The sequence below is a fragment of the Oncorhynchus kisutch genome, linkage group LG20 (genome assembly GCF_002021735.2).
Source record: "Oncorhynchus kisutch isolate 150728-3 linkage group LG20, Okis_V2, whole genome shotgun sequence".
Lineage (NCBI taxonomy): Eukaryota > Metazoa > Chordata > Actinopteri > Salmoniformes > Salmonidae > Oncorhynchus > Oncorhynchus kisutch.
This window is the reverse complement of record NC_034193.2, coordinates 1,489,510-1,503,659: the sequence shown is the minus strand read 5'-3', so window position 1 is coordinate 1,503,659 and position 14,150 is coordinate 1,489,510. Positions and strand designations below refer to the sequence as shown.

Sequence of the window (14,150 nt, the reverse complement as noted above, 5' to 3'; positions counted from 1 at the left end):
ACCTGCCACCCCTACACTCTAACCACTAGGCTACCTGCCGCCCCAACACTCTAACCACTAGGCTACCTGCTGCCCCAACACTCTAACCACTAGGCTACCTGCCGTCCCTACACTCTAACCACTAGGCTACCTTCCACCCCTACACTCTAACCACTAGGCTACCTGGGGAACAGTGGGTTAACTGCCTTGTTCAGGGGAACAGTGGGTTAACTGGCTTGTTCAGGGGAACAGTGGGTTAACTGCCTTGTTCAGGGGAACAGTGGGTTAACTGCCTTGTTCAGGGGAACAGTGGGTTAACTGCCTTGTTCAGGGGAACAGTGGGTTAACTGCCTTGTTCAGGGGAACAGTGGGTTAACTGCCTTGTTCAGGGGAACAGTGGGTTAACTGGCTTGTTCAGGGGAACAGTGGGTTAACTGCCTTGTTCAGGGGAACAGTGGGTTAACTGCCTTGTTCAGGGGAACAGTGGGTTAACTGGCTTGTTCAGGGGAACAGTGGGTTAACTGCCTGTTCAGGGGCAGAACGACATATTTGTACCTTGTCAGCTCAGGGATTTGAACTTGCAACCTTTCGGTTACTAGTCCAACGCTCTAGCCACTAGGCTACCTGCCGTCCCTACTCTCTAACCACTTGGCTACCTGCCACCTCTACACTCTAACCACTAGGCTACCTGCCGCCCCTGCACTCTAACCACTAGGCTACCTGCCGCCCCAACACTCTAACCACTTGGCTACCTGCCACCTCTACACTCTAACCACTTGGCTACCTGCCGCCCCTGCACTCTAACCACTAGGCTACCTGCCGCCCCTGCACTCTAACCACTAGGCTACCTGCCGCCCCTACACTCTAACCACTAGGCTACCTGCCGCCCCAACACTCTAACCACTAGGCTACCTGCCGCCCCAACACTCTAACCACTAGGCTACCTGCCGCCCCAACACTCTAACCACTAGGCTACCTGCCGCCCCAACACTCTAACCACTAGGCTACCTGCCGCCCCAACACTCTAACCACTAGGCTACCTGCCGCCCCAACACTCTAACCACTAGGCTACCTGCCGCCCCAACACTCTAACCACTAGGCTACCTGCCGCCCCAACACTCTAACCACTTGGCTACCTGCCGCCCCTGCACTCTAACTACTAGGCTACCTGCCGCCCCTACACTCTAACCACTAGGCTACCTGCCGCCCCAACACTCTAACCACTAGGCTACCTGCCGCCCCAACACTCTAACCACTAGGCTACCTGCCACCCCTACGCTCTAACCACTAGGCTACCTGCCACCCCTACACTCTAACCACTAGGCTACCTGCCGCCCCAACACTCTAACCACTAGGCTACCTGCCGCCCCAACAGTCTAACCACTAGGCTACCTGCCACCCCTACACTCTAACCACTAGGCTACCTGCCGCCCCAACACTCTAACCACTAGGCTACCTGCTGCCCCAACACTCTAACCACTAGGCTACCTGCCGTCCCTACACTCTAACCACTAGGCTACCTTCCACCCCTACACTCTAACCACTAGGCTACCTGCCGCCCCAACACTCTAACCACTAGGCTACCTGCCACCCCTACGCTCTAACCATTAGGCTACCTGCCGCTCCTCCCCTCTAACCACTAGGCTACCTGCTGCCCCCCCATAACTCTCCAGTTTGAACTTTGACCTAAGATCTCAATGGCATACTACTCGCGTCCTCTCTCCTTGTCTCCTTCTCAAAACCCATTGGATGACCCTGGCCTCTCTGAAGGCCAGCTGCACCAGGAGGCCGTAACACCTGACCCTAACCTCTGACCTTTAACCTACCGGGTAAACTATATCTTTGACCTGTTCCCTGGTCTCTCTGAAGGCCAGCTGCACCAGGAGGCCGTAACACCTGACCCTAACCTCTGACCTTTAACCTACCGGGTAAACTATATCTTTGACCTGTTCCCTGGTCTCTCTGAAGGCCAGCTGCACCAGGAGGCCCATGGCAGCAGGAAGCTCTCCCTCCATAATGAGTCTGGGTCCAGCTCTGCTGATGTGGGATGCAGAGAACAGCTGTCTGGGCGTCTGTCCGTACGTCTTGATCATGGTCTCCAAAGCACGCCGCTGCACCGGGTCCTCCACTGACGACACGTCCATACCGAAATATGTCTACGGACGAGGGGAGACAAATCAAATTGACAAACTTGTCAAACAGTTAAAATACAAGCTGATGTCTCTTCTTGTCCAAGGTCATGCTCACACACGAAAACGTTTTGCAACGGTAAACCAAAAACACAATGTTCATTTTTTGTGGTCCAAATCGTGGCCCTCTCTGTTCCCTTCCGTTCGGTGGGATATATATGGCCCAGGTATAAACAGCTACTCACAGCAGGGTGGAATACGTTGATGGCATGTACAGCTGCCTTTCCTTTCTGTTTCAACCCAAACACCAGGTCAATCCACTGACAGAGGGTCTGAGAGACCTGGTCTGACTCCAGGGCCTGGCGGTGGATCAGGATGAAGAGGCGAGGGTCGTTCCGAGCCCAGGGTGGCAGGTTGACGTGGTTCACGCGCTCACTGTTTTGACGCACACCAAAGTCAAAACCTGGAGGAAGACAGAGACACATTGGAAAGAGGAGAGGAGGACTACTGTAAAACATTCCTTACTGCTAATATGGGCGTCTACTGTAAAACATTCCTTACTGCTAATATGGTCGTCTACTGTAAAACATTCCTTACTGCTAATATGGTCGTCTACTGTAAAACATTCCTTACTGCTAATATGGTCGTCTACTGTAAAACATTCCTTACTGCTAATATGGGCGTCTACTGTAAAACATTCCTTACTGCTAATATGGACGTCTACTGTAAAACATTCCTTACTGCTAATATGGGCGTCTACTGTAAAACATTCCTTACTGCTAATATGGGCGTCTACTGTAAAACATTCCTTACTGCTAATATGGGCGTCTACTGTAAAACATTCCTTACTGCTAATATGGGCATCTACTGTAAAACATTCCTTACTGCTAATATGGGCGTCTACTGTAAAACATTCCTTACTGCTAATATGGGCGTCTACTGTAAAACATTCCTTACTGCTAATATGGGCGTCTACTGTAAAACATTCCTTACTGCTAATATGGGCGTCTACTGTAAAACATTCCTTACTGCTAATATGGGCGTCTACTGTAAAACATTCCTTACTGCTAATATGGGCGTCTACTGTAAAACATTCCTTACTGCTAATATGGGCGTCTTCTGTAAAACATTCCTTACTGCTAATATGGGCGTCTACTGTAAAACATTCCTTACTGCTAATATGGGCGTCTTCTGTAAAACATTCCTTACTGCTAATATGGGCGTCTACTGTAAAACATTCCTTACTGCTAATATGTGACCAACCGGCTCGATTGGGTCTTATGTAGCAAAATTTGAATTTGTTTTTTACATTGGATAAAAGTAGAGATGGGAGCTAGAAAATTGTACATCAAACACTACAGTTGAGGAACAATGGGAAAGTAATTCAGCTTTGAAAGTTGATCAACTTGTAACTTGTAGAATGGCCTTTGAAATGTTTTGGTATCTAGTGAAGAGTTCTTCTTTGTCTACACCCAGTCAGCATCGTTCACACCCTCTTAAACTTTAGCTTGTCCTTGTTCATTCCGGCAGAGAAGAGCTACAACTTCCTAATCATAGCCTCAATTTTGTACCGCACATTGAAAATAGTTGCGGAGTCCCTGTAATCCTCGATTCACATCATTCAGGCGAGAAAAAGTTCCTTGGTGCCAACGAGTGTGCATACCCCAGTTTGGGAATACCTTTACTAAACAACCAAAGATTGTGGATCAAATCAAATGGAATTTGTCACATGAAATGCTTACTTTACAAACCCTTAACCAACAACGCAGTTCTAGAAATAGAGTTAAGAAAATATTTACTAAATAGACAAAAGTGAAAATATAATAAATAAAAGTTACACAAGAAAATGGCATAACAATATCGAGGCTATATACAGAGGCTGGGGGTAGAGGTTAGACGAGGTCATTTGTAAAGTGCCTGTGCATAGATAATAAATTAAATCAATTTTTTTTTGTCACATACACATGGTTAGCAGACGTTAATGCGAGTGTAGCGAAATGCTTGTGCTTCTAGTTCCGACAATGCAGTAATAACCAATGAGTAATCTAGCTAACAATTCCAAAACTACTACCTTATAGACACAAGTGTAAGGGGATAAAGAATATGTACATAAAGATATATGAATGAGTGATGGTACAGAGCGGCATAGGCAAGATACAGTAGATTGTATCGAGTACAGTATATACATATGAGATGAGTATGTAAACAAAGTGGCATAGTTAAAGTGGCTAGTGATACATGTATTACATAAAGATGCATAAGATGATAGAGTACAGTATATACATATACATATGAGATGAATAATGTAGGGTATGTAAACATTATATTAGGTAGCATTGTTTAAAGTGGCTAATGATATATTTTACATAATTTCCCATCAATTCCCATTATTAAAGTGGCTGGAGTTGAGTCAGTGTGTTGGCAGCAGCCACTCAATGTTAGTGGTGGCTGTTTAACAGTCTGATGGCCTTGAGATAGAAGCTGTTTTTCAGTCTCTCGGTCCCAGCTTTGATGCACCTGTACTGACCTCGCCTTCTGGATGATAGCGGGGTGAACAGGCAGTGGCTCGGTGGTTGTTGTCCTTGATGATCTTTATGGCCTTCCTGTGACATCGGGTGGTGTAGGTGTCCTGGAGGGCAGGTAGTTTGCCCCCCGGTGATGCGTTGTGCAGACCTCACTACCCTCTGGAGAGCCTTACGGTTGTGGGCGGAGCAGTTGCCGTACCAGGCGGTGATACAGCCCGACAGGATGCTCTCGATTGTGCATCTGTAGAAGTTTGTGAGTGCTTTTGGTGACAAGCCGAATTTCTTCAGCCTCCTGAGGTTGAAGAGGCGCTGCTGCGCCTTCTTCACGATGCTGTCTGTGTGGGTGGACCAATTCAGTTTGTCTGTGATGTGTACGCCGAGGAACTTAAAACTTACTACCCTCTCCACTACTGTTCCATCGATGTGGATAGGGGGTGTTCCCTCTGCTGTTTCCTGAAGTCCACAATCATCTCCTTAGTTTTGTTGACGTTGAGTGTGAGGTTATTTTCCTGACACCACACTCCGAGGGCCCTCACCTCCTCCCTGTAGGCCGCGAGTAGCAGCAGTGTAAAAACAAAGGGAGGGTGGGGTCAATGTAAATGGTCCGGGTGGCCATTTTGATTCGTTGTTCAGCAGTCTTATGGCTTTGGGGAAGAATCTGTTAAGGAGCCTTTTGTACCTCGACTTCAGTGTGGAGCGTGATTGAGATTGATTGAGATTGTATCATCTGTGGATCTGTTGGGGCGAATTGGACTGGGTCTAGGGTTTCCGGCATGATGGAGTTGACGTGAGCCATGACCAGCCTTTCAAAGCACTTCATGTCTACCAACGTGAGTGCTACGGGTCGGTAAACATTTAAGCATGTTACCTTCACTTTCTTGGGCACAGGGACTATGGTGGTCTGTTTGAAACACGTAGGTATTAGAGACTCGGTCAGCGAGAGGTTGAAAATGTCGGTTAAGACACTTGCCAGTTGGTATGTTCTGCGTACACGTCTTGGTAATCGGTCTGGCCCCGCGGCTTTGTCAATGTGGACCTGTTTAACCTCTCTTGGGTAGGGGGCAGTATTTACACATCCAGATAAAAAGTGTGCCCAAAGTAAATTGCCTGTTACTCAGGCCCAGAAGCTAGGATATGCATATCATTGGTAGATTTGGATAGAAAACACTAAAGTTTCTAAAACTGTCAAAATAAATGTCTATGAATATAACAGAACTGATATGGCAGGCGAAACCCCGAGGACAATACATTCAGGGGAGAAAAAAATTGAGGTCATAGGATTTTCCAATAGGTTTTTATGGGAAACCCTTATTATTAGGAGCCTGGTTGCAGTTCCTATGGCTTCCACTAGATGTCAACAGTCTTTAGAAATTGTTCTATGTTTTTCTTTTGAGAAATGAAGAAGTAGTCATAATCATTGTAAGTATCACTCCAGGTGGACTCTACTGTTTTGATGCGGGTGAACAGGAGCGCGCTCCACATTGTTTTTATTCGGTAGAAAGTTTATTCGGTCTTAAATTTGATTGATTATTTACGTTTTAGGGTACCTGAGGTTGGATTAGGCGCGTTGTTTGAAATGTTTGGACCAAGTTTACAGGTAACTTATTAGATACTATGTAGGCATGTTGGGCGAGTTAAAACTGGTGTATTTCGGAATCAAACGCACCAAATTAATGGACATTTTTGGGACAAAGGACATTATCGAACAAAATGACCATTTGTGATGTTTCTGGGACATTTTGGAGTGCCAACAGAAGTAGATCTTCAAAGGAATTAACTATATCGCAATTTTGGACTTTTGTGTCGCACCTGCCTGGTTGAAAAATTATTTGAATTTGTTTTTATGCGGGGCGCTGTCCTCAGATAATCACATGGTGAGCTTTCGCCATAAAGCCTTTTTGAAATCTGACACAGCGGCTAGATTAACAATAAGTTAAGTTTCATTTTGATGTGTAACACATATTTCCAAGAATGTTAAATATTTGAATTTAGTATTTTGCACTTTGGCCAGGTGGGACGCTACCTGCCCATAAGAAGTTAAAGGTCTTGCTCACATTGGCTACGGACGTGATCACACAGTCGTCCGGAACAGCTGGTGCTCTCATGCATGCTTCAGTGGCATTAAGCTCGTCTGGTAGGCTCACGTCACTGGGCAGCTTGTGGCTGAGTTTTTCTTTGTAGTCTGTAATAGTTTGCAAGCCCTGCCACATCCAACAAGCGTCAGAGCCTGTGTAGTATGAATAAATCTTATTCCTGTATCAACGTTTTTCCTGTTCGATGGTTAATCTGTGGGCATAGCAGGATTTCCTATAAGCATCCAGATTATTGTCCCACTCCTTGAAAGCGGCAGCTTTAGCCTTTAGCTCGGTGCAGATGTTGCCTGTAATCCATGGCTTCTGGTTGGGATATGTACGTACAGTCACTGTGGGAAATACATTGTCAATTTATTATTGTCATTTATTGATGAAGCTGGTGACTGGTCTCTCCCCAATGCCATTGGAAGAATCCCGGAACAGATTCCAGTCTGTGCTAGCAAAACAGTCCTGTAGGTTAGCATCCGCGTCATCTGACCACTTCCGTATTGAGCGAGTCACTGGTACTTCCTGCTTTAGGTTTTGCTTGTATGCAGGAATCAGGAGGATAGAATTATGGTCAGATTTGCCAAATGAGGGAGAGCTTTATGCGTCTCTGTGTGGAGTAAAGGAGGTCTAGAGTTGTTTCCCTCTGGTTCCACATGTGACATGCTGGTAGAAATGAGGTAAAACTGATTTAAGTTTCCCTGCAATTAAGTCCCCGGCCACTAGGAGCACCGCTTCTGGATGATCATTTTCTTGTTTGGTTATGACCTTACACAGCTCATTGGGTGGAAGCTTAGCGCCAGCATCGGTTTGTGGTGGTAAATAGACGGCTACGAATAATATAGATGAGAACTCCTCTCGGTAGATAGTGTGGTCTACTGGCGGGCAATACCTTGAGACTTCTTTAATATTAGACATCGCGCACCAGCTGTTATTGACAAATACACATACACCCCTCCCTCGTCTTACCAGACGTAGCTGCTCTGTCCTGCCGATGCACGGAGAAGCCAGCCAGCTCTATATTATTTCATTATATATTATTATTGTGGTCTACAGCTTATCATGAGGTATTCTACCTCAGGCGAACAGAACTGCAATACTTCTTTAATATTAGACATTGACAAAGACACACCCTGTGTTATTGACAAAGACACACCCTGTGTTATTGACAAAGACACACCCTGTGTTATTGACAAAGACACACCCTGTGTTATTGACAAAGACACACCCTGTGTTATTGACAAAGACACACCCTGTGTTATTGACAAAGACACACCCTGTGTTATTGACAAAGACACACCCTGTGTTATTGACAAAGACACACCCTGTGTTATTGACAAAGACACACCCTGTGTTATTGACAAAGACACACCCTGTGTTATTGACAAAAGACACACCCTGTGTTATTGACAAAGACACACCCTGTGTTATTGACAAAGACACACCCTGTGTTATTGACAAAGACACACCCTGTGTTATTGACAAAGACACACCCTGTGTTATTGACAAAGACACACCCTGTGTTATTGACAAAGACACACCCCCGCCCCTGACTGACGTAGCTGCTCTGTACTGAGAAGCCAGCCAGATCTATATTATCTGTGTCGTCGTTAAGCCACGTCTCGGTGAAACATAAGATATTACAGATTTGAATGCCCCCGTTGGTAGAATAGTCTTAATTGTAGATCGTACAGTTTGTTTTCCAATGATTCCAACTACCTACTCGACGGCAAATTCTTACAAGACACCCCGCCCTACCCTTTTCTCTGTATTTTCTTCACGCTGATGACAGGGATTTGGGCCTTGTCTCGACAAAGGAGTATATCTTTCAAGGTCAGACTCATTAAAGAAAAATATTTGTCCAGTTCGACGTGAGTAATCGCTGTTCTGATGTCCAGAGGATCTTTTCAGTCATTAGAGACTGTAGCAGCAACATTATGTACAAAATAAGTTACAAAAAATGTGGGGGAAAAAAACAACAAAATAGCTAGGACCTCGTAAATGGCAGCCATCCCCTCCGGCACCATTATCATATAGTCTTTTCCTCTCAGTTGACGAGGAACTCTGAGAGGTAATATAACTCTGGTAAGCACTCTTTGTGTTACAGAGGTCTGTGTGTGTGGTCTATTCTCCTACCCTCTCTGTTGACCAGGAACTCCGGGAGGTAAAAGAACTCTGGTATTAGCTCCTTGACGTCAGTCATGCTCTCGAACGAGGAGAGACGCCATGTTGTATTCATAGAGTGGAACGTCCGGTCAGGGATATCAAAGCTCTGGTCTGCAACACACACACACACACAAACACACACACTAATTAAACCTGTGTTCGGATGATACAGGACCAACACAGTGTCTTTATCTTGGTGAATGAGCAGGCTTCCTTTCATTGCCTTTGTGAACCACCGCTTCTGAATTCAATTACACTTCTATCAACGAAGATGAGAGGCTTCGGAGGAAGAGCATTAGAAAGACAAGAGCAGAGGAAGAGAGGAGCAGGACGAGAGGTTGAGAGGAAGATAAATGGCAGAGGAGAAGAGGGGGGAGTCAGAGGGATAGAGAGAAGTTTGAGTGTGAAAAGGGGGAGAGAAAGCCTATCAGAGGAAGCCTTTGATGCATGCCAGCCATTGGATCAGATCAGTCTTAGTTAGATCAGGACGTTGTTCTCAGAACACGGCGCTACAACAGCCTCAGGATCATGCTAATAACACAACACAGATGGCAGTGATCAGCCTCATGCTAATAACACAATACAGATGGCAGTGATCAGCCTCAGGATCATGCTAATAACACAATAAGGATGGCAGTGATCAGCCTCAGGATCATGCTAATAACACAATACAGAAGGCAGTGATCAGCCTCAGGATCATGCTAATAACATAATACAGATGGCAGTGATCAGCCTCAGGATCATAACACAATACAGATGGCAGTGATCAGCCTCAGGATCATGCTAATAACACAATACAGATGGCAGTGATCAGCCTCAGGATCATGCTAATAACACAATACAGATGGCAGTGATCAGCCTCAGGATCATGCTAATAACACAACACAGATGGCAGTGATCAGCCTCATGCTAATAACACAATACAGATGGCCGTGATCAGCCTCATGCTAATAACACAATACAGATGGCAGTGATCAGCCTCAGGATCATGCTAATAACACAATACAGATGGAAGTGATCAGCCTCAGGATCATAACACAATACAGATGGCAGTGATCAGCCTCATGCTAATAACACAATACAGATGGCAGTGATCAGCCTCAGGGTCATGCTAATAACACAACACAGATGGCAGTGATCAGCCTCAGGATCATGCTAATAACACAATAAGGATGGCAGTGATCAGCCTCAGGATCATGCTAATAACACAATACAGATGGCAGTGATCAGCCTCAGGATCATGCTAATAACACAATACAGATGGCGTGTGATCAGCCTCAGGATCATGCTAATAACACAATAAGGATGGCAGTGATCAGCCTCAGGATCATGCTAATAACACAATACAGATGGCAGTGATCAGCCTCAGGATCATGCTAATAACACAATACAGATGGCAGTGATCAGCATCATGCTAATAACACAATACAGATGGCAGTGATCAGCATCATGCTAATAACACAATACAGATGGCAGTGATCAGCCTCAGGCTCATGCTAATAACACAATACAGATGGCAGTGATCAGCCTCAGGATCATGCTAATAACACAATACAGATGGCAGTGATCAGCCTCAGGATCATAACACAATACAGACGGCAGTGATCAGCCTCAGGATCATGCTAATAACAACACAGATGGCAGTGATCAGCCTCATGCTAATAACACAATACAGATGGCAGTGATCAGCCTCATGCCAATAACACAATACAGCTGGCAGTGATCAGCCTCACGATCATGCTAATAACACAATACAGATGGCAGTGATCAGCCTCATGCTAATAACACAATACAGATGGCAGTGATCAGCCTCATGCTAATAACACAATACAGATGGCAGTGATCAGCCTCATGCTAATAACACAATACAGATGGCAGTGATCAGCCTCATGATAATAACACAATACAGATGGCAGTGATCAGCCTCATGCTAATAACACAATACAGATGGCAGTGATCAGCCTCAGGATCATGCTAATAACACAATACAGATGGAAGTGATCATCCTCAGGATCATGCTAATAACACAATACAGATGGCAGTGATCAGCCTCAGGATCATGCTAATAACACAATACAGATGGCAGTGATCAGCATCATGCTAATAACACAATACAGATGGCAGTGATCAGCCTCAGGATCATGCTAATAACACAATACAGATGGCAGTGATCAGCCTCAGGATCATAACACAATACAGATGGCGGTGATCAGCCTCAGGATCATGCTAATAACACAACACAGATGGCAGTGATCAGCCTCATGCTAATAACACAATACAGATGGCAGTGATCAGCCTCATGCCAATAACACAATACAGCTGGCAGTGATCAGCCTCGCGATCATGCTAATAACACAATACAGATGGCAGTGATCAGCCTCATGCTAATAACACAATACAGATGGCAGTGATCAGCCTCATGCTAATAACACAATACAGATGGCAGTGATCAGCCTCATGCTAATAACACAATACAGATGGCAGTGATCAGCCTCATGCTAATAACACAATACAGATGGCTGTGATCAGCCTCATGAGAATAACACAATACAGATGGCTGTGATCAGCCTCATGAGAATAACACAATACAGATGGCAGTGATCAGCCTCATGCTAATAACACAATACAGATGGCAGTGATCAGCCTCAGGATCATGCTAATAACACAATACAGATGGCAGTGATCAGCCTCAGGATCATGCTAATAACACAACACAGATGGCAGTGATCAGCCTCAGGATCATAACACAATACAGATGGCAGTGATCAGCCTCATGCTAATAACACAATACAGATGGCAGTGATCAGCCTCATGCTAATAACACAATACAGATGGCAGTGATCAGCCTCATGCTAATAACACAATACAGATGGCAGTGACCAGCCTCATGCTAATAACACAATACAGATGGCAGTGATCTTTTATATGCTGCTGAATGAAAATAGCTATTCCTAAAAGAAGAAAGCTACATTAGATGTACACATCTGTGTGGGTGTCTTACCCTGGTAGGCCAGGAACATCTTGGTGAATGGAGGCATGCGAACCAGGAAGTGTAGTACAGTGCCAGAGTTGGAGTAGTGAGATCCGTAATGGTACGGCTGGACAGGAGGCATGGGGTCGTCATCATGCGCTCCCTTACGATACTCCTCCTCTAGATACTGGAAGAGGTAGAAACTTCAGTTTATGCGATGTGTGTAATGAATACATTTGAAAAACTGACCTTGTATCCAAGAGAAGCAGTAACACAGTAAGGCTGCATTGAGCGGTTTACCTTATAATTGTCCACATAGCGATCCTCCTTCTCTTTAGACTGGACTGCTATGGGCTTGTTCAGGTTCCTGAAAACAGTGCAAAAAGAGAGAATGAAAAGGTCAAACTTCCTGTTCTGTTTTTCTTTGGTCCAATTAACACGTTGGTTCGTTATAACACTGACCCTTAGCTAACCGTGTTAGTACTACAACTGACCTGTAGATGGAGCTGTCCCCCAGGTCCAGTGTCTCTGAGATGTAGTCCCTCAGTATGAAGGGGAAGACAGGGTACTGCATCAGGTCGTTGAAGCTCCGTCCAGAGTGTTTGTTGAGGTGCGTCAAGTACTCAAAGTTACTGATCTGCCCCGAGCCCCACAGGTGTGTTAACGCCGTGATGTTACCATACTCCAGGAGGTTGGGGAGGTCGGAGGTCAGGATGTTGTGGTACACGTCATCACGGAACTACGGAAATGTAAAATCTAGTTTTATTGCATGTGAAATACTTAAGCCATCACTTTTTAGCTAGCTGCAGCTCAGTATTGTGTTAGGTTATGCTAGCTGATACAATCACTTTCCACTAGCATTGCTACATGCTACAAAATGCTAGCCAGGATATTACATCCTGAACAGAAACATAAATGCAACATGCAACAATTTAATTAAATTTACCGAGTTACATTTCATAAAGAAATCCATAAAATTAAATAAATTCATGGATTTATTTATGGATTAGAACATGACTGGGAATACAGTTAAAGTTGGAAGTTGACATTCACCTTTACCAAATACATTTAAACTCAGTTTTTCACAATTCCTGACATTTAATCCTGGTAAAAATGCCCTGTCTTAGGTCAGTTAGGATCACCACTTAATTTTAAGAATGTGAAATGTCAGAATAATAGTAGAGAGAATGATTTATTTCAGCTTTTATTTCTTTCATCAAATTCCCATAAGTTTCTCATAAGTTTACATACACTCAATTAGTATTTGGTAGCATTGCCTTTAAATTGTCTAACTTGGGTCAAACGTTTTGGGTAGCCTTCCACAAGCTGGTGTAACTGAGTCAGGTTTGTAGGCCTCCTTGCTCACACAGGCTTTTTAAGATCTGGCCACACATATTCTATAGGATTGAAGTCAGGGCTTTGTGATGGCCACTCCAATACCTCGACTTTGTTGTCCTTAAGCCATTTTGACACAACTTTGGAAGTATTATCCATTTGGAAAACCCATTTGCGACCAAGCTTTAACTTCCTGACTGATGTCTTGAGATGTTGCCTCAATATATCCACATACTTTTCCTCCCTCATGATGCCATCTATTTTGTGAAGTGCACCAGTCTCTCCTGCAGCAAAGCACCCCCACAACATCATGCTGCCACCCCCGTGCTTTACGGTTGGGATGGTGTTCTTCGGCTTGCAAGCCTCCCCCTTTTTCCTCCAAACATAACGATGGTCATTATGGCCAAACAGTTCTATTTTTGTTTCATCAGACCAGATGATATTTGTCCAAAAAGTACGATCTTTGTCCCCATGTGCAGTTGCAAACCATAGTCTGTCTTTTTTATGGCGGTTTTGGAGCAGTGGCTTCTTCCTTGCTGTGCAGCCTTTCAGGTTGTTGATATAGGACTCATTTTTACTGTGGATATACTAGATACTTTAGTACCGGTTTTCTCCAGCATCTTCACAAGGTCCTTTGCTGTTGTTCTGGGATTGATTTGCACTTTTCGCACCAAAGTACGTTCATCTCTAGGAGACAGAACGCGTCTCCTTCCTGAGCGGTATGACGGCTGCGTGGTCCCATGGTGTTTATACTTGCGTACTATTGTTTGTACAGATGAACGTGGTACCTTCAGGCGTTTGGAAATTGCTCCCAAGGATGATCGTGGAGGTCTGCATTTTGTTTCTGAGGTCTTAGCTGATTTTTTTGATTTTCCCATGATGTCAAGTAAAGAGGCACTGAGTTTGAAGGTAGGCCTTGAAATACATCCACAGGTACACCTCCAATTGACTCAAATGATATTAATTA

General features: G+C 44.7%; 1 protein-coding gene across 1 annotated transcript in view; it reads right to left on the bottom strand.

Moving 5' to 3' along the window:
- lyst (lysosomal trafficking regulator) overlaps positions 1-14,150 on the bottom strand; it is a 256,589-nt gene that overhangs the window by 33,851 nt on the left and 208,588 nt on the right. The window contains 6 exon segments of the mRNA XM_031799602.1: positions 1,905-2,135; positions 2,354-2,571; positions 8,848-8,988; positions 11,879-12,035; positions 12,149-12,215; positions 12,343-12,587. Of these exon segments, the coding sequence (XP_031655462.1) occupies positions 1,905-2,135; positions 2,354-2,571; positions 8,848-8,988; positions 11,879-12,035; positions 12,149-12,215; positions 12,343-12,587 (1,059 nt within the window).